Below are 26,723 nucleotides of genomic sequence, written 5' to 3'. Positions count from 1 at the left end.
ATTTTGAGCATTTGTTTCTTAGGCATGGAGGCCTGTCCTGGAGAATGCTGTATCTGTTTCTTTGTTTTTAAGGGGGGCTTAGACTTAGCAGAGGGTTTAATGGTTAACTGGGTAGGTCTGAAAACACCCTCTGAAGCTATGGATTGCTCAGCTACTTCGGTTCCCTCTGAAGGGTTAGTTTCGGTAGACTGAAAAACTTGTGCATCCGAAGGCCCAGCCAGCTCCACGTGGGAGCCGGTGGCGGTCTGTGGAAGCGGTCGTCAGGGGCTGTGTAGGCGCCTCGCTGAAAACTGGAGAACCAGCGACTGGCCTAGAAGAGGCCTCGTCGTCAGTTTTGGGCCTCGGATGCCTGTCCCTGTCTTTGCGCTTTTTATGTATTCCGGTCATCGGAAGTTCCGACGGCATGGTGCAATTGAATTTTCTGCCAAAATAATGTCGGGCAAAGTCAAACTATTGTTTAATAGTGCGCTTGTTAAACCTAGCACAAAACCGACAACCAGTGACGTCGTGGTCTGGGCCTAGGCATGGGATACAATAGGAGTGGAAATCCTTATGAGGTATTTGCTTCCCACAAAAAATACAGTTATTAACTTTTACTGACATAGGTCTGAGGCAAGAAAAAGTTTCCCTAACAGGGTACTTAGCTTTGTAGAAGACTTCGGTTCTGGATTCGGAATGAAAATCTCAGGAGTCGGCCGACCGGCACATGCGAACTGCTTTTGCTTTGGGCACCGCGCGGCAAGAAAGACTGAAGAAAATGGCATCAGCTGCATCTTATATACTCCTGTCGCATGGACGTTAGGGAGGAGGCGACAGCAACCGATGCCAGACCAAGACTTTGGAACTCAGGCCGACTGGGGAATGGCCTAACGGCAGGATAACCCAAGTGTAATGACTGCAGCAGTGTAACACAATGAACATCTCTCCCTCCTGCTGAGTCAGGAGAGTTGGAATCTGAGGGAGGTGCCATGGAGGCAACGGTGACAGACTATGCAGTAATGGGTACCAGTGTTGGCATGGCCAGTCTGGGGCAATCAGGATTGCCCTTGGTCTTTCCTCCCTTATTTTGAGTAATACTCTTGTAAGAAGAGGTAGAGGGGGAAATGCATAGATTGAGAGGTTCACTCATTGGAAGGATAGGGCATCCAATTTCCAGGCCTTGCTGTGAGGCTTCCTGGTGCAGAATTGGCTGAGCTGGTGGTTGTGGGGGGAGGCACATAGTTCCACCTTCGGGGTACCCCATTTCTGGGTCACAAGGCTGAAGGTGTTGTGGTTTAATTGTCACTTGTGTGGGTCTAGGAGATTTCTGCTTAAGTTGTCTGCCATACAGTTTTGGTTGCCTGGCAGGAATTGAGCTAGCAGGTGAATATGCACAGCTAAGGCCATGTTCCAAAGGGTCATGGCTAGCCTGCAAAGTGGGTAAGAGTGAGTCCCCCCCACCACTTGTTGATGTACCACATCACTGTGGTGTTGTCGGTTTTGATTAGTAGAGGCCCCGGAGACAATAGGGATATGAAAGCTGTCAGAGCATGCTGAACAGCTAGCATCTCTTTTTGGTTGATGTGCAGATGAATTTGACTTGGGCTCCAGTGGCCCTGAATGCACCTGCCATCCAGGTGTGCACCCCAGGCCTAGTCTGAAGCATCTGTGGTTAGGGTCTGGGCGGCATGGGGTTGCAAAAAGGGAGGTCCCTTGCTGTGGTTGCATGCTGCTGTCCACCAAAGAACATCTTTCCTTAGACAAGGTATCATAGGTATAATAGTTTCCAGGTCCTGAGAATGTGGACACCAAAGGCTTTTTAAGTACTACTGAAGTTTCCTCATATGCAGTCTGGCATATGGAATTAGTAGAATGCAGGAAGCCATGAACCCTAGAGCTTGCAGGATTTTGCTTGTGGATAACTGGGTTCTGGTGGCCAGTTGAGAGAAATAGCCTGTGAGATAGGCTTGTTTTTCTAGAGTAAGGAATGCCATCTGGGATGCTGTGTCCAGGCTTGCTCCCAGGAATACAATTTTTTGACTGGGGACTAGCTTGGATTTCTTTTCATTGATAGTGCACCCCAATAAGGTTAGTAGGTCCTTTACAAATGTCAGGTGCTGCAACAGCTTTTCCTGACTGCCTGACTGTCATCCAAGTAGGGGCAAATTTGAATATTTCTTTGTCTGCAGTAAGCAATGGCTGGAGCCAGGCATTTTGTGAAAACTCTGGGAACAGTGGATAAGCCAAAGCGAAGTGCAGAGAACTGATGATGCATAGATCCTGCTCTGAAACGTAGATATTTCCTGCAAGAGTCTCTGATTGGTATATGCAGATAGGCCTCTTTTAGGTCCAGGGTGGCTAACCAGGCATCTTTGGACGGCATAGGGAAAAGCTGCTGTAGGGTGAACATTCTGAATTTTGGTATCATCAGGAAGGTGTTTAGAATGGACAAATCTAAGACTGGGTGCCAGGTGCCCTCTTTTCTAAGTACCAGGAAAAGTCTGGAATAGAAACCTTGGCCTATCCGTTCTGCTGGAACAGGCTGAATTGCCCTCATGGAGAGCAGGGAATGAACTTAATTTTGTGCCTCTGCCCATTGGTTTGGATGAAGATCTGGGAACCCTTTTGGGGTTGGCAGTGTGTGGAAATAGAATTTGTAACCCTGGGACACTATATTGAGGACCCATCTATCGTTGGTGATGGAGGCCCAGTTTTTTGCATGGGAGGCAAGCTTTCCTCCTGGGGTACGAGCAGATGGGCAGAGGTGAGAGCTGGAGTTGAGAAGTCATTGTGAATTCTTTCCATAAGGGGGTGGCTTAACACTCCCTGTTTTAGAAGTGGAGGTACTCCACTGCTTAGATCTTTGCATACCCTGAGACTGCTGTCTGGGAGGTCTGCTTCCCCTAGGTCTAGTCTGAGGTGGCCTTGAGGGGGCTGAAAGGACCAGTGTTTTGAGGGGCAATGCCTAATGAATCTTGGAGGCTGGACTTGCAAAAAGTCTATAACTGTCTGCACAGACTTTGCTTTTTCTTCCATCTTTTTCAAAACATATTTTGCTTTGGTGCCAATGAGATTGTCTTTATTCAGTGGTGCGTCCAATAATTTTGATTTGACATGGTCTGGCAAGGTCTGCTCCTTAAGCCAAGCATGCCTTCTAAGTACAGAACCTGTGACTGCTGCCCTGCAGGATGATTCTGGGGGTCAAACCCACATTGCAGGGTATGCTTACTAACTTGGCTTGCAGAATGCATAAGCTGCTGCAAGTCTTTATTTTCTGCACAGTCAGGAAAGGTAGATAATTTTTGTTTAATAAGTTCCATAGTATGTTGCTGGCATTTCAGCATGTGGAACTGACAATTTAATGCTCTAATGGTAAGGGTTGCAGAGGTGTATACTTTTTTACCTCATCTGTCTATAGCTCAGGAATCCCTGTCTGAAGGGTTGGGATTCTTAGCTGTGGTTGCTTTTATTCCTTTAGGTCCTTGGGAGATGACCTCTGGGTAAGCAGTAGGATTTTTGAAAATAAATTTGTGTCAGTCAGGGACTCTGTAGTACCTGTCAGGTTTCCTGGCAGCAGGAGGTAGAGAATCAGGAGTTAGACTGGATTCCATAAAAACCATCATCCCACAACATCCAGAACAGGAGGAATAGCTAGGGTCTGTGCTGTGGTAAATCTATAAATTCCCGGAGTCTCTTTTTTGGACTGAGGATAATCCTTGCATTCCCAATGGAAATGCTCTCTCAAGGTATGTAGGGTTTCACCAAAAGAAAAATCCTCTGGAGGAGAGGCAGAATTAATGGATTCCTCTGTATCTGAATCCTCATAAGCAGACAAGGGCATGTCTTCATAATCAGAAACCTCAGAGTTGTCGGACTCCTGGTCAGATAAAGCTGCTGTGGGCAAGTCTCTTTTCCTTTTAGCAAATCCATAAAAGCGGGCATCAGGGGCTGCGAAAGTGCCTCAATGAGTACTGGTGAACTGGCGACTAGCGTAACGGAAGAGTCATTGGCAGTTTTGGACCTGTGCGTCTGTCTCTTTGTCCTTATGTTTTTTTCAGAAGATCAGTAGTCGGAAGGCTTACTAAAGCAATTTTGGAATACGGAGATTCAGAGCAAAAGTACTTAGCTAAGATAAGGGCCCGATGACGTATAGTTCTGGCATTGAACAAAGCACAAAACTGACAGCGAGGGACGTCGTGGTCTGGGCCTAAACAGGTGATGCAGTAAGAATGGAAATCTTGGTGTGGTATTTGCTTTCCACAGGTGACACAATTGTTAACTTTTTCTGACATCAGTTAGAGCACGAAAAAAGGATCCAGAACAGGGTACTTAGCTTTAGAAGACTTTAACTTTAATTTCGGAAATGAAAATTCAGATAGTGGCTGACCGGCACTCGTGCAAACTGCTTTTGCTTTGGGCTCCTCGGCAAGGAAGACTGATGTAATGGCATCGGCTGCATGTTTTTATACCACTGACGACCTGACGTCAGTCCTGGACCAACAGCAACTGATGCAAAAATACTACGCCTCTGGTATCTGGGCCGACTGAGGGCTACCCCTGGCAGGATAACCTAAGTGTGATGACTGCAACAGTGAAACACGAAGAACATCTCCCTGGCCAACAGGGCTTTGAGGAGCAGTATCTCCTTGAAATAAGAAGTGACACACAATATTTTTCTGGGGGAAGGCATGCCATCATTTTCTCTGTTAGGATCCTGCACTTCAGGAATACATGATCCTAGGAGGGTATCAGAAATGATATTTTGAGGTTTATAGTAAACCCCAGACTTCTCAAGAGGGAACCGGTGAAATCTAGGTGTTCCAATACCACTGGAACTGATGGGGCCTGTATGAGGACATCATCTAGTTAGGGGAAAGTTAGATTCCCCTTGTTATGGCAAAGGCCATGACTGGTGCGGGACACTTTGTGAACACTCTTGGGGCCGTAGATACCAAAGGGTAAAGCACAGAGTTGAAAGTGTGCAGAACCCACTGAGAAGTGGAGGAATTTCCTGAAAACGGGATGGACTAGGATGTGTAAGTAGGTGTCCTTTATATCCAGAGGTAGCAAGAAGGCCTGTGGGAGTATCAGGGGAAGGAGGGTACCTGGAGGAAGGTGTTCAGATGGTACAAATCCAAAATTAGTCTCCAGGGACCTTCTTTCCTGGCAACCAGGAACATCCTGGAGTAAAATCCCTTTCTTCTTGCAAGAGAGGTACTTCTTGAATTGTTCCTTGAGCAAGGAGTTTCTGAAGGACAGGTGGAAAGGAAGCCAGTTGGTCTCGAGAGGGTTATGGAATTCCTTTGGGTGTAGGTTTGGATTCCCATACCATGAAGTATCCCTGTTTTATTATTGAGAGGACCCAAGAGCCCTGGGTGACCTTATTCCAAGCAAAGAGGGAGAGAGAGAGACGTATGGAAAGAGGGGGTGTCTGTATCCAATGCTTAATCACTGGCTACCAGGCTTGGCCTGTAAGGGCTGTTTGGGAGCAAGAGTAGAGGCAGCAGACATCGAGGAGGGCTGCTTCCTGGAATCTCGTTTTTCTTTGGTTGGCAATTGTCTGGCAGGCCTTCTGATAAAGGAGGTTTCGGTAGGGTAGTTCCTTTGAAAGTGTGCAATTGGGGAAACAAAAATGTGTCTCAGATCCTATAGATCCTTACCCTTCTCTTGAAGGGCCTTGAAAAGTTCAGTAGCTGCTGAACCAAACAGAGCTTTGCTGTCCAATGGAGCATCTAGGAGTTTAGACAATGTCATCAGGAACAGGCTCCAACCTAAGCCAGGAGTACCTCCTAATGACAGACCCAGAGGCAGCAGCTCTAGATGAGGCCTCTAACTGCATCACAGCTGCACTTGATAGAGTGCTTAGTTACTTGGGTGCAGGAATTCAGGACAGTAGAGATTTTAGCCTTGGCCGGGGAGTCAGTGAGGTCCCCCAGTTGCTTAGCCACATCAGAAAGCAGGGCCATGTGGTTCTGGTAGTTAATGGCTCTCACTGCTAAGGTAGCAGGTGTTTACTTTTCTCCCTAGGTGCTCTATTAACCTGCTCTCCTTGTCGGAGGGGAGAAAGGAGGTAGAAAAGAGTAATTTTGAGGTTTTTATCTACAGCCACAGCAACGATGGATGGGTCTGCAGAAGGAGCTTTGTAGAATCTCTCTGGGTGTTCTGGGGGTTGGGAATCTGGATTTTTTGAAGTAGCCAGGAAAGCATTCAAGAAGGCAGGATGCACTGGAGGTACAGCAGTTGGGTTTTGGGACTCCATTTGTAAAAGGTCATAATTCCTCTTTTGGGTCTCTGTGACCTGGCTGCTATCACACTTGAAAAATTCTTTCATCTGGGCAATAGTCTTCCCGAAGGTAATGTCTTACCCTAGAGAGTGTGTGCCATTGGACCCCTCCTCTGGGGAAGCAATTTGTGATATGTGAGTGAGTGATTCATCCCCCCGATGAATCCTCTTCTTCAGTAGAGATGTCCAAAAACATTTTGCCCTTAGCAGTAGATGCAGCTGGGGCCTGGTGTAAGCAAGGAATGCGTTCAGAAGGCCTTGAGTAAAGGCTTGCCAGTCAGGAAGGTGGTTGGAGGGAGCAGGTGTCTGGGGAAGGAGCAAGATTTTATTTATTTATTTACATTTGTTGACCAGGAGTGTCCAACTGGACGTAGGTCCACTTTCAGCAGAGGCCCGAGGAAAAAAGCTCCACAGTTAAAATATACAGACAGTAGTTACATTGGATTTACATAGCAATTTGATCAACATAGCAATTAACAATTACAAACATAGTTACAGATGAAGAACATAGCACATCAGTAGACAATTAAAATCTTCATCATCTGCAAAGTACATAACAGACATTAACAATTGTTACAATAAGAAGTCCCTGCTGTATAAGAAGAAGTTAGGTTTATGAGCATCCAAGCTTGCTATAATCAAGGTAGCTAGTGGGGAGGAAAGAAACGTAGTGGGTGGATGGGGTGGGTAATATTAGAGCATCTATATCACGTTATAGAAATCTTACTACATCGAATTCACTAAAGGTCGACCTCCAGTGATCAATGTAGTAAAACATCGAATAAAGTTTAAAAAAAAAACAAAAACTAACTAGCGTAGGCAGGGGGGCAAGCCCCCCCTGCACCCCCCCACACCCTCCCTACTTAAATATTCCATCTCCGAGACCGCACTACATTGAGGTAAATGGAAATCTCCCCCATGGCGATTTCTGTTTACCTGCACGATGTTCTGCGCTTTCGATGTTGTGGTGCCGTCAATATCAGCTTCGATATTGTCGGCTTTCGACATAGTGAAGTAGATCCATATTAGAGGGGAGTTGCAAGGGCATAGCCAGCATGTTTTTAAGTGCGCTTTTAGTAAAGTTTTGAAGTGGGTGCATGATAATATGGAGAGAACTGTGGGTGGGAGGGAGTTCCATAATTTGGCTATGGCACAAGATAATAGTGCTTTTCCTGCAGAGTTATTGGCTTTAGTGACCTGTAAGTGATTTTTGTTGCTGGATCTTAGTGGTCTGGTGGTGTGATAGGGTTAGAGTAGATTCTGGAAGGATGGGACTTTTAGTGGATGGTTTACTAGTTTGTGGGCGATTGTGAGTTGATACCATTGAAGAAGGTGAGGGAGTTCAAGTCAGCCCAGTTCAGCAAATGAGAGACAGTAGTGGCTACGGTAGGATGCCCCTGTGGCGAATTTGGTGATTTTGTTTAGATCACATTGCCTTAGGTTGGTATATATTGGAGAGGCATAAAGTAGGGTGGAGATAAGGTGGGAATTTGCTACTGAAATCTTTGCTGCTTTGGTGAGAAGTTGCTTATTTCTGTATAACACTCCTAGTTTTTTGTGGGCTTTTTTTAAGGCCATAGATATGTGAATGTCAAAGTTTAGTTTATTGTCTATTTCCACTCCTAGCAATGTGTTGTGTTCTGTTGGGTGTATAGTAATGTTGTCTTTTGCTGTGATTTTAAAGTGAGAGTTATTTTGAGTATGTTTGGTGGGTTGGAAGATGAGTAGTTTAGTTTTGTTTGGGTTGAGTATTAATTGGGCATCAGATAACCAAGTTTCAACAGAGGAAAAGGCTTCCTGTGTGACTTTTTGCAGTTTGGGTAGGGACTGGGCTGAAAAGATGATGGATGAGTCATCTGTGTATTGTACGAGTGTGCCATGTTTGGGGGCAGAGGCTAGATTATTGGTGAAAATAGAGAAGAGTAGGAGTCCAAGGATGGATCCTTGGGGAACCCCTATAGAGACAGGTAGTTGGGGAAATATGTCATTCTGCCATACAACGGATTGTTGGCGGTCAGACAGGTAACTCTGAAACCAGTTGGTGACTGATTGAGAGTAGAATAGGTTATTGAGGACAGAGATGAGTTATTTGTGTGGGACCATGTCGAATGCTTTAGCTAGGTCTAAGAAAGTAGCAGAGGAGAGACAGCCATTGTTTTTATGCTGAAGGACAGTGTTTGTACAGGAGAGTAAAGCTATGGTTTGGTTGGAAACCATGCTGAGTATTGGAAAGGAGGTTGTTAGTAAGGAGGTAGTCTGACACCTGAGAGTGAATGCATCTCTCTAGTATTTTGGAGAGTGGAGAGAGAATAGCTATGGGGCGATAATTGGTTAGTTCTGTGGATGGGGCTGCCTTTCTGGAGGGGAATTATATGTGATACTTTCCACAGTGTGAGAACATAACTGTTGGTACGATGTACGTCGTAAGATGTTGGTAATCCAGGTACTGTGAATCCTAAAATGATACTAGTAGTGAAACTTTTGTTTTCTTTGTTGAATAAGCTTAAAGAAATCCAGTTCTGTGCTGAAAGTCTGCAAAACAGAGAGAGAAAGAGAAAGAGAGAGAGATAATTTGAATTAAAAAAAAAGACTGGTTTATGAGTGAAGCATGGACAATGTTAAGAATGTGGTTGCAACTTCTCTTCGCTTTAATATATACATTGATATTTTCTGAATCCCATATCTATATAAGGAATTAATGCAAGTAAGCATAATAAATGTCAATGGGTGCAAGTCTGACAGCTGCATCTACAAAGAAAATGGGATAACCGGAAAGTGACAACAGACTTACAGAAGAACGTGAAAATGTATGAAGTACAATTATGTACACTTACCATAAATGTAGATGTTTGAGTGTATTCACTGTTGCAGTCATCACACTTGGGTTATCTGCCTGCAGGTAGCCCTCAGTCGGCCCGAATACCAGAGCCTTGGGATTTCATCGTCAGATGCTGTCGCCTCATCCATGACGTCAGGTAGTCAGGGGTATAAACCATGCAGCTGACACTATTACATCAGTTTTTCCTGCCCCAGATGTCAGAAGCCCCAAAATAGGAAGCAATCAAATGGTGTGGAACACCTCCAGTAAAAAGTAAATACCATTTCCATAAGATATGGCCAAAAATAAAGATAGGTAGAAAGTATAGAAAGACAGGGGGCTGGAGGGAGGGTAACCAGGACTGCAACAGTGAATACACTCGAACATCGACATTTATGGTAAGTGTACACAACTGTACTATGTTCTTCATCTTTCACTGTTGCAGTCATCACACTTGGGTTTATTCCCAAAGCTGAGGTGGAGGCAGTCAAGAAGTAGTAGGGCTGGCCAGCTGGCCTTGCAAGACTGCTGTGGCAAATCCAGCTCTGGATTTAGAAAGGATAGGTAAGTGGTAATGCTTGGTGAAGGTGTGCACAGAACTCTAGGTTGCAGCTTCCAGGATGTCCCTGGTAGGGACTTCCCCTGAGAAAAGCTGTAGAGGTTGAGGTAGTCCTAGTGGAATGAGGCCTGATCCCCTGTGGGGTAGGTTTTCCATGGTGTTTGTAGCAGAAATGGATGCAGTGTGCTATCCATTTAGAAATGGCTTGTTTTGAAATGGCCTTGCCCTCTGCCCCCTGTAGCAAAGCTAACTAGCAGCTGGCCAGATTTTCTGAAAGGTTTAGTCCTGTCAAGGTATGATCTGACCTGTCTGTGCATGTCCAAGAAGTGCAGGATTCTTACCCCTTTATTCTGAGGATTAGAAAAAAAGGTTGGCAAATGGATGGATTGGTTTAAAGCCACACTGGATACCACCTTGAGCATAAAAGGTGGGTTAGTCCTGAGGGAAACCCTGTCTGCATGAAGATAATGAAGGATTCCACAGACATAAGGGCCTGTAACTCAGACACTCTTCTTGCTGAAGTGATGGCTAGCAGCAGGCTCAAAAGGGGAAAGCGTGAGCTTCTCTGGTACAAAGTTAAGGTCCCAGGCAGAAGTGGGAGCTCTCCTAGGGGGACTTAAATTGTTAGCTCCTGTCAGGAACTGTTTGATCAGAGGGTGAGAAAAGAGGGGTGGCTCAGTATTGTAATGAGTTGAGATGGCAGAGTCATGAAACTTAATTGATGAGAAGGACAGGCCTTTGTGGATAGGTAATCTAGGATTTGAGGAAAGGAAGGCACGGCTGTGTCCATCCCTTGAGATTGGCTCCAAGAACCGTATCTATTCCACTTTTCCGAATAGGATTTCCTAGTACTGGGCCTCCTGGCCTCAAGGATAATATCCAGCACCTGTTTGCTGAGGGTTGCTGGTGATGTATTCAGGGAATAAGCAGGCTGCCAGGTTCAGGATTTGCAGCTGATGATACAAAATATGTCCCTCCTGCTGGGATAGCAGAGGGGGAGGTCTGCTGTATGTGCCAGGGTGGCACCGCTGTCAGAGTGCGTAGGAGTGGGTACCAGTGCTGGCATGGCCAGTCTGGTGCAATAAGGATTGTCCTCAGCCTGTCCTGTTTGATCTTGAGGAGTACTTTTGGAAGGAGGGGCAGAGGGGGAAGGCATAGATTGAGAGGTTTTCCCATGTGAAGGACAGGGCATCCACTTTCCAAGCTTGGCTGTGGGGAATTCTGGTGCAAAATTTGTTTAGTTGATGGTTTTGGGGGGGGGGCACAAAGAGACCCACCTCTGGTGTCCCCCACCTGTGTATTAGAAGTATGAATGAGTTTGGTTCCAGTTTCCACTCGTGTGGGTATATTAGATTTCTGCTTAAGTCGTCTGCCAGTGAATTCTGTTTGCCTGGCAGGAATTGAGCTTGCAGGATCACTTGGTTGCTTAAGGCTGTGTTCCACAGAGCCATGGCTAACCTGCAGAGTGGATAGGAGTGAGTTCCACCCTGCTTGTTTATGTACCACATAACTGTGGTGTTGTCTGTCTTTATCAGGAGTTGTCCTGGCAGGATAAGGTATTTGAAGGCTGTCAGTGCATTCTGTACAGCTAACATTTCTTTTTGATTGATATGCAGGTGAATTTGTCCTGGGCTCTATTTGCCTTGAATGCATTTGCCTGCCATGCATAGTCTGATGCGTCTATTGTCAGAGTTTGGACGGGGGGGGGGGGGGGGGGGTTGTGAGAAAGGGAGTCCCTTGTTGTGATTGCAAGCCTCTTCCCACCAAAGGAACTCTGTCCTTAGGCAAGGAATAATAAGAATCACTGCTTCCAGGTCCTGGAAATGTTGACACCAGAGACTTTTTAAGTACCATTGAAGTTTCCTCATATGCAGTCTTGCATACGGAATCAGTAGAATACATGAGGCCATAAACCCTAGGGCTTGCAGTATTTTTCTTCCAGGTAGCTGGGTTAAGGTGGCAAGTAGTTTGAAATAAGTTGTCAAATAAACCTGCTTTTCTGAAATGAGGAATGCCATCTGGGAAGTTCTGTTCAAGCTTGCTCCCAGGAATGATCTTTTGGCTGGGTACCAGATGTGATTTATTTTCGTTGATGGTGTACCCCAGAGAAGTTAGGAGTCTCTTTACAAATGTTAGGTGCTGAAGGTAGCATTCCTGACTGTCCGTCTGAATCAGGCAATCATCCAAGTATGGGTAAATTTGAATATTTCTATGCCTGCAGTAAGCAATGGCTGGAGCCAGGCACTTTGTGAATACCATGGGCACAATAGATAAGCCAAAGGGAAGTGCAGAGAACTGATGGTGCATAGAGCCTGCCCTGAAACGCAGATATTTCCTGCAAGATTCCCTTATGGGGATGTGCATATAAGCTTCTTTTAAGTCTAGGGTGACTAGCCAGGAGTCCTTGGCTAGCATAGGAAGGAGCTGCTGGAGTGTAAGCATTTTGAATTTTGGTACCACCAGGAAGGTGTTTAGGGTTGACAGATCCAGAATAGGGCACCAACAGTTCTCTTTCCTGGGCACCAGGAACAGCCTGGAGTAGAAACCCTGTCCCCTTTGCTCTGTTGGCACAGGTTGAATAGCCCTGATACTGAAAAGAGAAAGCACTTGCTTTTGGGCCTCTGTCCACTGGTTTGGAGGAAGGTCTGGCAATCCACTTGGGGTTGGCAGAGAGTGGAAATAGAATCTGTATCCCTGGGATACAATGTTTAAGACCCATCAGTTCTGGGTAATATACTCTCAGTTTTTTGCATGCAGGGCGAATTTTCCTCCTAGGAGTGCAAGAACTTGGGCACAGCTGGGAAGGATTAGGGACAACTCATTGTGAACTTTTTCCATAGGGGGTGGCTTGCCACTCCCAGTTTTTGATGAGGGAGCACTCCATTGTTTAGATCTGTGCATACCCTGAGACTGTAGTCTTTGTGGTCTGTTGCCCCTGGGTTTGGGCTGAGAAGGTCTGGAAGGGACTGGAAGGAACCTGTTTTTTGAAGGTCAATGCCTACTGAATCTAGGTGCCTGTACCTGTAAGAAATCTTTAACAGTTTGCATGGATTTAGCTTTTTCCTTCATCTTTTTAAGAACAACTTCTGCTTTAGAGCCAAACAAACATTCTTGGTTTAATCGAGCATCAAGTAATTTTGCTTTGACATGGTCTGGCAAGATCTGTTCCTTCAGCCAAGCATGCCTTCTCAGAACAGACCCAGTGACAGCAGCCCTGCAAGATGCTTCTATAGCATCAAAACCACACTGCAAAGTATGTTTACCAACTCTGTTTGCAGAATGCATTAAATCTTGTCCTTATTTTCTGCACAATCAGGAATCAACATTTTTTGTTTAATTAGATCAATAATATGCTGCTGGTGCTTCTAACTGGCAATTAAAAGCCCTGATGGCAAGAGTTGCAGAGGTATATACCTTCTTACCCCATCTGTCTACAGTCCTAGAATTCCTATCCGAAGGGGTAGGGGTTTTGGCTGTAGAAGCCTTAATACCTTTATGTCCCTGGGATATGGTCTCTGGATCCGCAGTGGAATTTTTAAATAGTAATTTGTGAGAGTCAGGTACTCTGTAGTATCTGTCAGGCTTTCTAGGAGCAAGTGGTAAAGTGTCAGGGGTAAGGCTGGATTCCATGAAGACATCATCTACAACATCCAGGACAAGGGGATTAGCTAGAGGCCTATGCTGAGGCAAGTCTAAAAATTCCTTGAGTCTCTTTTAGGACTGTGGGTAGTCCTGGCATTCCCAGCGGAAATGCTCTCTTAGGGCATGCAAGGTTTCACTGAAGGAAAGGTCCTCTGAGGAGGAGGGGGAGGGAATTGAATCCTCTGCATCTGAGTCCTCATAGGTAGATAAAGGTATGCCCTGGTAATCACAGGGGTCAGACTCATCAGACTCATAGTCTGAAGAATCAGAAGGAAAATCAATTATTTGTGTTTTAGTGGGGGAAGGCTGGCTTCCCCTAATTAAAGTAATAAGGTCTTTAGCTATTCTAAGCATTTGTTTCTGTGGCATGGGAGCTTGAGAATGTGCTTTGGTTGTCTGTTTCCTAGGCGTAGTGCAAACTCTGGGCCTGAGAAATTCGGTAGATTTAGTCATTAACGAAGTAGTCTGTTTAATAAGAACATCGGAAGGTCTGAATACACCCTCAGAAGCCAGTGCCTGCACAGCGGCGCCAGACCCATCCAAGGTAGAGACATCCGCAGGTTCCATAGTTAAAGAAGCATCTCACGGCATACCGGACTCCGAATGCGTCTCAGTAGAGGCCTGCGAATCTCTAGAAGCGGGTAACAGTGGCTGTGAAAGCACCTCACTGAGTACTGGCGGACTGGTGACTAGCTTAACGGAAGCGTCGTCGGCAGTTTTGGACCTATGCGGTCTGTCTCTGTCTTTATCTTTGCGTTTTTTTGGAAGATCGGTAGTTGGATGGCTTACCGAAGCCATTTCAGAATATGGGGAATGAGAGCAAAAGAATTTAGAGACAAAAATAGCCCAATGACAAACAGTTCAGGAGTTGAACAAGGCACAAAACCGACAGTGAGGGAACATCGTGGTCTGAGCCTAAACAGGTGACACAGTAAGAATGAAAATCTCTGTGAGGTATTTGTTTTCCACAGGCAAGACAATTATTAACTTTTTCTGACATCGGTTAGAGCAAGAAAAAAGGATCCCCAACGGGGTACTTAGCTTTAGAAGACTTCAGGTTTGAAACTCGAAAAATGAAAATTTCAGGTAGCTGCCGACTGGCACTTGCGAACTGCTTCTGCTTCGGGCTCCCGAGCGGCAAGAAAAGCTGATGTAATGGCGTCAGCTGTATGTTTTATACCCCTGACATCATGGATGAGGCGAAAGCATCCGACGCAGAAATCCCAAGACTGTGGTATTCGGGCCGACTGAGGGCTACCTGCAGGCAGATAACCCAAGTGTGATGACTGCAACAGTGAAACACGAAGAACATTGAAAATTTGTCTTCAGGATGCTTGACTGTTTTACAACTGAAACTGATAAATGTCCCACTCATTTTGAAAAGTGTTATAGAGTTTTTAATGTGTGTAGGACAAGTCTGTGAGAATGATTAATGCAATAAATATCCTTAACGGAAGCCACAGAGGACATGTAGATCAACCATTAAACAATGTGGCTTGACTCAGGCTGCATATGGTGCTGAAATGTGCATAGATTGCTATGTTAATGAACTTATGAGACTTGTTTATGTATAATTAAGGAAATATTTCTGCTTAGTGCACTAGAAGTACGTTACTTTTTTTTATTCGGTTAAGTATACCTGAACTGGATAAAGTATTTAGAAGAGAACAAAGCCTAGAAAGAAAAGCAGCACTGGTGTAGCAATTAGAGTTGCTGTTTCACAGCAGTTGGTTCTCCAGTTCCTTTTCCAGTTGGGGTGCCTTCTGTGTGTCACTCACAGGGGTAGGGTGGGTGTGTGTGTATGCTCTCATGTGCATTCTACAATGGACTGACGTCCTATCCAAGACTGATTCTCTGCTTTGTGTCTACAGCTTGCAAGGATTGCCTTTGGCTCTCCTCTGTGACCCAAAACAAGGCAAAGCATTCATTCAATAACTTGCTCTCCAATTCATTTCAGAGCCTGTCTCAATCATCAGTGCATTCAAGGTATACAGAGTGGTCTTGGCCAGGGCAGCACCCCATCAGAGGACATGCATACACATATCTATGCACACTTATAGGCAATATAGAGGATGGCTCATTAATCTACATAAATCTTTGGAATGTGGCAGAAAACAGGACCATCAGGTAAAATCCACAGTGATACAGTTACAGGGAGGTGATGCGAAGTCCACACAGAATGCACACCCCCAGCTGAGAGTCAAACCAGGTATCAAGTTCTGTTAAGGTAGCAATGTTTACTGCAGCACTGTGCCTCCCTTACCATAAAGCAAATGCTGGAAAATGAATTAATGAATGACCCAAACAGCCTGGAAAATATTAGCAAATGTACTTCAAACTGGCTACATCAACCTGAAGAAAAAGGAAGGCTATGTGAGACTATACACGTCAAAATTGAGAAAAGCAAATATTTTTGCTGGTCACGCACTTATTAAACAAGTTACTGATGACTGCTGCTGCTGCTCACAATGTTACCCTTACTATGTACATTAACTGGCAATTGGCACTATTTTACATATCTGTATCTTAGATCAGCTATAAAAAGTCTAAAACTAAACTTTTTGAAAGTATAATTAGATGCAGACTAGGCACAGGGAGTGACGAGATACGAATTTGTAGATGCAGACCTGGGGAATTTCATACACAAGATTTTTGATAGTTAGCAATATAAATGATATGTTGCCATCTTAACTAACAATTATCTAAAGGAAAGGAACAAACCAATAAGGAAGACATTTTATCATCTTTCATATTATAACCACAATTCTTGGGTTATTTATACATCATAATTAAAAAGAAGAGAGAGGAGTTGCAAGATTTTTTTTAACAAAGTATTAAAGGTAACTGGATGGAGTATTCTGTAGGCAAGTTGGATGCCTTCAAAACTGACTAAACCTGAATTCTAGTACAAGTCAGAAAAGGTCAAAATGGATGTTACAGTGTAAGGATACTCTATGGTATACATACGTACAGCTTAATATACTACGGCTTTGGAAGGAGAAAAATTGAAAAGGCAAAGCAACTTTAAGAGAGATACGTGGGAGTACACTCTTGAGAAGTACTTCTGATTTTTAACTTGCACACAGTAAAAACTTACCGTCAAGTTATTGATGCCTTCAGAAAATGCACCAATCTGTCTTACTGTCCCTTCAGAATCTTCCATCTATACAAAAACATAAAATACAGTTCTGTCACTCCTGCTAAACAAACTTCACAAAGCGATGTAAATAAACATCTTAAAAAGCACGTTCATGCTACCTAGAAAATTATACAGTAGTCAATCGCATCTCAAGTTCATTTCACACTACATGTCAAGATGTGCAACTGTCAAAGTTGCCTATCTGTATTCTGTACAAGAATATTTTACATTTTCTTTCTTTAGGTTTTCCAGTCTGACTGGCCCATGCTTTACTTGTATGTCAATCTGTCTGACCAACTCAGTATTTCAGACACATTTTCACTTTTTTGCCTTCTGCTTGCCTTCAAAATGAATTTCAAGCCAATGTAAAGACTGGTGTTGAGAGAGCACTTACTCCTTACCCCCATGAAAATGGCTTACTGTTTGCTGGCAAAAGCACTCCCACCTGTAGTATGGGACTAAAGAAAACCAGCAGCCAGCTGCACAAGAAATACTTTGTCTTTCAGTTTAAACATCAGACAATGTCATCTCATTATTAGCCCCTGGGAGCTGAAAGTATAGTGCAATAAAAATAAATCACAACCCCCCCCCAAAGCAAAGAGCACTAGCGTTTAGTTATCACCACATAGCTCCTACTTACCACAAATATCCATTTTTCATGAATATGTACCAGTTTTGTTTGACAGGACCAAAGTTCATAGGTTGGTACGAGGCTATCTGCCCTAGGGCCTATACAAGCCTAGCCATAACAATTCCCTGGATATTTTTTCCCACAATATTTACTTCCCTGGACCCCTGTCTAGCAGGATGACTGACATGATCCCCGGGGTGAATTTCCTATCTCCCACCCAATCGTCAAGGTTCCTTATGAAGAGGGTCAAGGAGGTGCTCTGCTTGACATGTATGGGGAGTCTCTGGGTCAGGAACCTATCCCTCCAGCATGTTTTGTTCATTGTGATGACAAGGTTTAGATCCCTGGAGTGTGTGGCTCTGAGGGACTGGGATTTCTTTAAGTGGAGCATGTCCAACAGCTCAGAGTTTGACATGGCCTTGTATGTTAAGCAGTGATCGCCTCGGAGTAGACGATATGTCACAGAGTATAGTTGGGAGTTTTTTTTTTTTTTTTTACACGGTCATTATACGGCATGTGCTTTAGGCCTGTGATACTTTTAGTGAGGTATTTCGGCGGCCTTTCCAGCTGTTGCAGATGTCTTGTGAGGTACATACCAAACGAGGTGTTGTACTCTATAATGGGTCTAACGAGGGATGAGTACAGTGGGACAATGACCTCCTTTTTTCTGGATGAAAAGCCCTTAATGATGAGATGTGCCACACAGAAGGACTTCCTGACTGTTGTGGCGATGTGGTTATCGAAGGTGAGACCACTGTCCACCTGTGTCCCCAAGTCTCTCATCACACTTTCGGTGTTTGGTGTACTGCCATCTATGTGGCAGTTCATGGGTACATGGTTTTTCCCAAAGGGGATAAAGTACAGTTTTGTACCTACCATAAATGTAGATGTCCGAGAGGAATGCATCTGCAGTCCTTACAAATGGGTTGTCCTGTCGTCAGGCAGCCCTTCGGTCGGCCGGATTCCAAAGTCTGGGTCTGGCTTCGGCTGGTGTCGCACTTCACCCGACGTCATTGCGGCAGTTTTTCGGGTATAAAGGCATCAGCCGACGCCATTTTCCTCAGTGTTTCTTGCCCCAGATGCCAGGTGCCCTCTTGGTAGGCTAAATTTGGATAAATGCCAAAATTTCCAAATAGTAGAGAGCAAACACACAAAATAAACATGTATGTACATATATACAAACAAATACACCATAATAGATCCCCCCCAAGCTAGCTGAAGATTGGTAAGCACCCTAGGAGTACCTCAGAGGGGAAGGAGGGTGGGTAATCCTGACTGCAGATGCATTCCTCTCGGACATCTACATTTATGGTAGGTACAAAACTGTACTATGTCCTTCAAGGATGCATCTGCAGTCCTTACAAATGGGTAGAATACCATAGCTAAACTAGGGGAGGAGGAAATGAGAGTAGATTATGGTGTAGTCAGGATCCCTTGCAAAACAGCAGTGGCAAAGCCAGCACGGGATCTAGAGTATAGAGGTAAGTTATAATGCTTGGCAAATGTATGCACGGAGGTCCAAGTAGCAGCCTCTATAATGTCCTTGGTAGCCACTCCTCGTAAGAAAGCTGTGGTAGTGTCTGTGGCCCTTGTGGAGTGAGGCCTGATGTTCTCTGGAGTTTTCTTTCCATGGTAGGAGTAACAAAGTCTAATGCAATTTCCTATCCATTTGGAGATTGTCTGTTTAGAAATTGGTCTTCCTTCTTTTCCTGTTGCATAAGCTACCAGAAGCTGGTCAGTTTTTCTATTGCTTTTTGTTATGTCCAGGTAGTAGCGTAATTGCCTGTGTACATCCAAGGTATGTAAGAGCTTCTCTCCCCTGTTCTGTGGATTGGGGAAGAATGTAGGAAGGTGGATAGCCTGATTTAAAGAGACTCTGGATACCACCTTAGGCATAAATGTAGGATTTGTTCTCATGGACACTATCTTGATGGAAGATCAGGAAGGGTTGTACTGCCATTAATGCTTGTAGTTCAGAGACCCTTCTTGCTGAAGTTATTGCCAGCAGGAAGGCAGTCTTCCAGGATAGGTATTGCAAGTCTGCTGTAGCTGCTGGCTCGAAAGGAGGTAGAGTCAGTTTTTCTAGCACAAAGTTCAAGTCCCATGCTGGCAATGGAGGTTTCCTGGGAGGTTTTACATTTTTAATTCCCCTTAGAAACTGTCTGAGCAGAGGATGCGAGAAGACAGGAGGATCCAAGCTGTATTGTGCTGAAATAGCTGATGCATGTATCTTGATGGAGGAATAGGACAGGCCTGTGTGGTAGAGCTCGCCAAGTACTCCAGGATGTTGGCTATGTTCACCAGTGTCACATCTTGCCCCTTTGCAGCACTCCAGATGAGATATCTTTTCCATTTTGCTGCATAATTCTTTCTTGTTGAAGGTCTACGAGCCTCCAGGATTATGTCCTTAACCCTTTGGGATAAATTTGGGTTAATTTCTGTCATGTAATGTTCCAGGCTGTTAGCTGCAGAGTTTTTAGGTTTGGATGCAGAATGTTGTAGTTGTTCTGTGTCAGCAGTAATGGGATCAGGGGCAGTTTCCATATTTGTTCCCGGGACATGCTCCTCAGCAGTGGGTACCAATGTTGCCTTGGCCAGTCTGGGGCTATCAGAATGATCCTCGGACGTTCCTCTTGGATCTTGAGAAGCACCTTGTGCATCAAAGGAAGTGGTGGGAATGCGTATGCTGTCAGGCTTTTCCAACTGAAGGATAGGGAGTCCACCTTCCAAGCAAGTGGGTATTAAGTCCTTGTGCAGAATTTCTTCAACTGGTGATTGTATGGGGATGCAAACAAGTCTATTTGTGGGAATCCCCATTCTCTTGTTATGGCTTTGAAGATGTCCGGATGCAGCATCCATTCGTGGGCATCTGTTGTAGTTCTGCTTAATATGTCTGCTAGAATGTTTTCCTTCCCTGGTACATAAATTGCCTGTAACTGAAGGTTGTAGCTCAGGACCACATCCCATAGGTCTAGTGCCAGCCGGCATAGGGGGTAAGAGTGTGTGCCTCCCTGTTTGTTGATGTACCACATAACTGTGGTGTTGTCTGTCCTTATCAACAGCTGGCCTTCGTGGAGAAGAGGTCTGAATGCCTGGATTGCCAATTTTACTGCCATCATTTCTTTTAGATTTATGTGTAAATGCAGTTGGTCTTGAGTCCATAGGCCTTGAATGCACTTGTCCATCATGTGTGCCCCCAACCGAGGTCTGAGGCATCTGTCGTGATAGTTTGTCTTGGTTGACTTTTGCAGAAGGGCAGTCCTGTGTTTGATTGACAGGCCTGAGCCCACCATAAGAACTCTTTCTTCAGGCATGGGATCATTGGAATTTTGGTTTCCAGGCTGTGCTTGTGCTGAGACCACAAATTCTTTAGGTACCACTGTAGCTTTCTCATATGAAGCCTGGCATGAGGGACCAGAATTATGCAGGATGCCATGAAGCCTAGAGCTTGTAGCACTTTTCTTGCAGTTAGATGGCTCTGCTTTGTTAATGCCAAGAAATAGAGAGGAAGTTGCTCTTTCTTTTCTGCAGTTAGAAATGCCATTTGTTTTGATGTGTCCAGTTCTGCACCCAGAAAGGTTATTATTTGGGATGGAATCAGCCTTGACTTTTTGTATTGACTGTGTATCCCAGGGCTTGTAGCAGGTAGATGACTCTTTGTAAGTCTTCTGTTAATTTGTTTTGTTGTCCGCTTGTATCAGGCAGTCGTCCAGGTAGGGATAGATTTGAATTCCCTGAAGTCTGCAATGAGCGATTACTGATGCCAGGCATTTCGTGAACACTCTGGGCAGTAGATAAGCCAAAGGGCAATGCTGAGAATTGATAATGCTCTGATCCTGCAAGAAATCTGAGGTATCTTCTGCAAATTGGTCTTATGGGGACGTGCAGGTATGCCTCCTTGAGATCTAGAGTTACCAGCCAAGACTCCTTGCCCAGCATGGGAAGAAGCTGCTGTAGGGTCAGCATTTTGAATTTTGGAACAATGAGGAATGTGTTTAGAGCGGACAGATCTAGAATAGGCCTCCATTTGTTTTCTTTTCTTGGTACCAGGAAGAGCCTGGAGTAAAATCCCTTCCCTTGCTCCATAAATGGTACCTTTTCCACAGCACGCATTCTTAATAATTGAGATATTTGCTTCAGAGCTTCTGCCCTTTGAGAAGGTGGCAGGTTTGGCATTCCTCTCTTTCCTGGTAGTGTATGGAAATGGAACCTGTAACCTTTGTCTATAGTGTTCAAAATCCATTTTTCTCTTGTAATGCAGTGCCAGTTTCTTGAAAATAATGTTAGCTTTCTGCCTAAGGGTGCTTCTAGTTGTTCCCTGGTAGGCGGTGCCACCGCCAAGTCACTGTGATTGAGTTGTTGTAGTGGTGGTGGCTGTATCTGTGCCTCGTTGGTTGTTACCCTGCCACTGGCGACCCCTGTAGGCACCCCTGGATTGGTTTCTGCCTCTAGAGCCTATTCCTGCCTCTCTGTGCCTTAGAGGAGTCGGAAAGGACCAATTTTGGAGGGCCAATTCCTGCTAAACCTTGGAGGCTGAACTTGTAAGAAATCTTTACTGTTTGCACAGATTTTGCTTTCTCTTCCATCTTTTTCAGAACCTGCTGTGCAGGGGCACCAAATAAATTGACCTTGTCCATAGGTGCATCCAAAAGCTTAGATTTGACATGGTCTGGTAATGCCTGCTCTTTCAACCATGCATACCTCCTGATAACTGTGCCAGTCATGGCTGATCTAAAGGAAGCCTCCAGTGCATCATAGCCACATTTTAAAGAATGGTTACTAACCTGCTGTATGTTATGTAACATTTCTTGAACATACTTTTTATCTAAAGATTTTTCAGAGGACAGCTTTTTAGTCAACTGGTCAAGCATAAACTCTTGATATTGAATCATATGAAATTGGCAGTTCAAAGCTCTAGCTGACAAAGTAGCAGAGGTGTAAACTTTTTTACCCCATCTCTCTAAGGACCTGGATTCCCTGTCAGAGGGGAGGGGGTTTTTAGAAGAAGTAGCTGCTACAGCTTTAGGGCCCTGGGAGATAGTCTCTGGATCTGCAAAAGGGGCCTTATATAAATGGTGATGAGTGTCCGGGACCCTGTAGTACCTATCTGGTTTAGCAGGAGCCGGAGGTAAAGTATCAGGAGTAGTGCAAGCATCATTAAATGCATCATCAACAACAGATACAACTGGAGGAATAGCTAAAGGCCTATGCTGTGGTAAGTGTAGAAAGGTCCTAAGCCTTTTTCTGGAGTCTGAGAAATCTTGGCCCTGCCACTGAAATTGTTCCCTCATAGCATGCAAGGTTTCCCCAAAGGAAAATTCCTCAGGAGGAGAGGCTGAAGGGATGGACTCCTCAGCATCAGAGTCTTCGTAAGGAGAATAAGAAGCCTCAGGAGGGTCTGAATGTTCTGAATCATCAGAAGAATCATCTGTGGCTACTGGCTCAGGGGGCTCTGCTCTAGGCCTCTTTTCTGGAGGGAGAGAGGCCCTGTCCGGATGTGGCTGGGATCCACGAATTAAAGTGATGAGATCCTGTGCCAAAGAAAGCATATGGGAGCCGGTGCTGGGCCTGTGAGAGGGGGGCTTGGCAGGCACAGGTTTGGAAGTTTTGGCTGCTTTAGCCCTGGCAAAGGCCTTAATAGACATAGCTGGAGGAGGCCTAGCAGCTCCACGTGCAGGAGTAGAAATATCTAGTGGAATTGTGTCTGATAAATCTTGTGAAATCGCAACAGAAGGCTGGATTTCAGAAGCCGTTTCTACCAGTGTAGAAGAGGCCTCGGTAGAAGGCAAGTTATCGGCTGAAGAAAGAACCGCCTGCTCGGTTTCGGCCGAAACCGAGACACTCGTGGATTGCTTAACCGCGGTTTCAGCAGAAGCCGCGGACCGCGAGTGTCGGTCCTTTTCTTTGCGCTTTTTGGTTATTTGCGTAGTCGGAGGATCCGACGGCATAATGTAGGCAAAATCGGAGCCGAAAATCTGTTCAGCAAAGTCCGAGCGACGTTTAAGCGTCCGCCGGTTAAAAGAAGCACAGGCTAGACAAGCTGCTACGTCGTGGTCTGGGCCTAAACAATGTATGCAATAGGAGTGGAAATCTTTATGAGGTATTTGTTTCCCACAAGATAAACAGTTATTAACTTTCTCTGACATCGGCTGAGGCAAGAAAGAGTCCCCAACGGGGTACTTAGCTTTATAGAAGTCTTCGAAGTAGTATTTGGTAGTAGTAATCTCTGGATCTGACCGACCGGCACTTGCGAACAGCTTCTGCTTCGGGCACCATGCGGCAAGAAAGACTGAGGAAAATGGCGTCGGCTGATGCCTTTATACCCGAAAAACTGCCGCAATGACGTCAGGTGAAGTGCGACACCAGCCGAAGCCAGACCCAGACTTTGGAATCCGGCCGACCGAAGGGCTGCCTGACGACAGGACAACCCATTTGTAAGGACTGCAGATGCATCCTTGAAGGACATCTATACATTTCTTGGCATTAAGCTTGAGCTCATGGCTCTGGCACCAAGCATCTGTTTCTGTAAGGCCCTTTTGTAGAATATCTACATCATTTGGGGATTCAATAACGGCTCCCAGTTTGCAGTCATCTGCGAACTTTGTTAGCCAGAGTCCCTTAGTGTTGGCCTGTACTTCAGAGAAGTAGATGCCAAACAAGAGAGGTCCCAGGACTGAACCATGAGGTACTCTACTTGTCTGTAGCTGGATTTGAAGTCAGCTACTTTTACAGTCTGGGTTCTGTCAGTAAGCCAGTTGGCAACCCTTCGAATGACGTAGGGATTTATGCCCAGCTTAGTAAGTTTATCTATGATTCCAGAGTGGGGGATGGTGTCGAAGGCCTTGGCGAGGTCCAGATAGGCTGTGTGGATCACCTTACCCTCGTCCACAGCTCTGGAGACTGATATGAAGAAGTCAGTCAGGTCCAGGAGACAAAATCGGCCCTTCACGAATCCAAACTGCGTGGGGTCCCAGTGTTTAAAGGTTGCCAATGTCTTTGTTTATAAGTTCCATGATAATGCGTTCCATGCCCTTGCAGAGCAGGCTCGTCAGACTGATGGGATGGTAGTTCCTGGGATCTCAAAGGTGAATCCCCCCTTGTGGAGTGGGATAACTGTAGCTGTGCATCACTCAGTGGGCACGAAGCCTAAGGTGAGGCTATGATGAAACATGACACTTAGATGAGGTTCCAGTTAATTTTGTAGTTCATGTAGTACACAGCCTGGGATCTCATCTGGTCCCATGGATGCTGTATTCTTTGCTTTGAAGAGTGTGGTTTCTACCTGTGTGGCCATGATTACCGGAATTTGGCAATCTTTTGTTACTGAGATGGGCCCTTTAGGGGGTGAGAGGGTGGTGAAGTTGGCACTAAATCGATCTGCCAGGATACTGGCAATATCCTTGGGATCAGTATATTTAATGCCATTCTGTTGTAGCTCAGAGCAGATCTGAGCATTGCCATTTAGATTCTTGACATAATTATAGAATGCCTTGTGGTTGTCTTTGGAATCTTTAGCAATTTTATTTTCGTAACTAGCTTTGGAGGATTTTATAAGGGATCTCAGGTTTTACTGAGACTGGTAAGGGAGTTTTTTACATCCTGGGATTTTCCTCTTTTCTGCAACAGTTTCTACCTTCTGTTGTATAGTTTGTTTATGGCAGGGGACCACCAGAGTGGCTTCCTTTTTGTTGAGGAGAGAGTCTTGGCTCTATTTGGGATGGCACGATTCATGCACAAGTGGATGTGCTCGTACAGTGCCTTAGTGTAGGATTCAGCAGTCGAACTTTCAGATCCCGTCTGCATGGGTGTCATGCAGTTGTAATGACCAGGTCTAGGACATTGGAGCCCCTGGTGGGACAATGGATTAGTTGATCCAGGATGTTGGAATTTATGAATTCCAAGAATCGTTGGGAAAAGGTGTTGGTACCCAAGTAGTTTTCCCATTTAATGGCAGGGTAGTTGAAATTACCCAGTATTAGGGTGCTTGGTTGTATCTTAATATTTTCTAGTATGTTTAGAAAGGTGTAGTGAGAATCATGGGGCATAGTGGGGGATCTGTAGCAAGCTACAATTTGGATTACAGTCTTACCTAGTGTTAGTTACACCTGAGAATTTCAGTTGCATTGTGTTGGGCAACTAGCCTGGAGGTGTGAATATCCTTGGTGAATATGGACACTCCTCCACCTTTAGTGTTTCAGTCTTGGTTTGGTGGCCGAAAAGTGTGGTAAGAGTTGTAGCCTGGTATTGCAGGGGTACTCTCTGGAGCCTTGAAACAGATCTCAGTTACTGCACAGATATCTATGTCCTCCATTTTTAGGAGTGCATTTTGATGTTTAGACTTCTAGCACTGAGCAGCTTTATCTTCAGATTTTGCATGCCAGTATCTGCTACAGTGGTGGTTTTGTCCTCTGAACCTTGCCTAAAAAAGGCACTATAGGGGTGGCAAGAGTTTTAGCCAGTAACCTGAATCCCAGGGGTGACATGTGCAGACCATCTCTGGCAAAGTATTGTGCTTTGTTGATCATGTCTTCCCAGGCAGACAGATACTGGATCCCCTTTGAATGATACCAGAAGCTTAGCCAATTGTTGAAGTCAATCATTTTGTCCGTATACTGTGGTATCATTCTGGGAAAAGACAGGATGCTACTCAGGGGCTAGGGTCATACCTGCCTGGGCCACATGATCTGAGAGCTCTTCCATGTCTCTTTTCATGTAGTCCAGGGAGGTACGTCTGAAGTCATTCACTCCAACATGGACAATGACAGAGTCATAACTGTACTTATTGTGAAGTTACTTGAGTGCATGCGTTATGTGGCGGATCGTGGCACCCAACAGGCAGCTGACTGTAATTTTCTCCTTGTTCAGCCTGCTGAGTGGGACATCAGTGTGCCTGACCATAGAGTCACCTATGACTAAAGTGTTGGGTACATTGTCTTGCCTTAGGGGCTATTGTTGTGTGGCACATAAGTAAAGTTATAGTAAGGTAAGAAAGCCCAGACATCCAAAAGTTGTGGGTTGATGGATGTCAAAAAGTGTAATTAAAAAGTACTCAATCTTATATCTTCAAGGATTGGAATTAGAAGTGCGTTCACCACTGCATTCTCCCTACAAGCAAAAGGCACTTTTGGTTATATTCATGATTTTTCAACACATTTTATTTCCACTAATAATGTGTCTACTTGTGAAAGACACTATAAAAATGGAAAAACATAATTCTCTCCAGTTTATAACCACAAATTAAAAAAGGTAAAGAAAGATGGGAGAAAGGTCTACCATGTGAAGCAAAAGCATCATGCAGATGATGAAGGAAGGAAAGAGACTCAGCTGACTACCTGGAAGTACAGTATACTTTATGGTAAACAAATGTCTTATGTGGAGTACAATCAGAAGGGAATACAGCAGGTTTCTATATAAAAAAACTTACACTGAGTGCAGTCATGAAAAACTTCACTACTGTAAATCTAGCTAGCAAGCACTGACCAAACAGATGGGTTTTGTCAGGAAGTAAAGACTATATTACCTTGTTGAAGCAATTCCCCCTACAAAACAAGTCTTTAAACAAACAAAAAAATAAGATCACAGGCAAACTGGTTCAATGGGTGGAAGAGCTAACATTCCAGAAGAAAAGTGAATGATTACAAATAGGCAGCTGGAGATGTAACAATCTGCAAA

General features: G+C 44.8%; 1 protein-coding gene across 1 annotated transcript in view; it reads right to left on the bottom strand.

Moving 5' to 3' along the window:
- Positions 1 to 26,723, bottom strand: part of PPFIBP1 (PPFIA binding protein 1) — a 2,404,664-nt gene that overhangs the window by 139,742 nt on the left and 2,238,199 nt on the right. Inside the window, exon 26 of the mRNA XM_044082713.1 lies at positions 16,379 to 16,444. Coding sequence (XP_043938648.1) covers positions 16,379 to 16,444 — 66 coding nt within the window. The remainder of the gene's footprint in view (positions 1 to 16,378; positions 16,445 to 26,723) is intronic.

The sequence above is a fragment of the Protopterus annectens genome, chromosome 9.part0 (genome assembly GCF_019279795.1).
Source record: "Protopterus annectens isolate FY-2018-M chromosome 9.part0, PAN1.0, whole genome shotgun sequence".
Taxonomy (NCBI): Eukaryota; Metazoa; Chordata; order Ceratodontiformes; family Protopteridae; genus Protopterus; species Protopterus annectens.
Note: the sequence above shows the minus strand (reverse complement) of the source record. Positions and strands in the feature narration are given on the sequence as shown.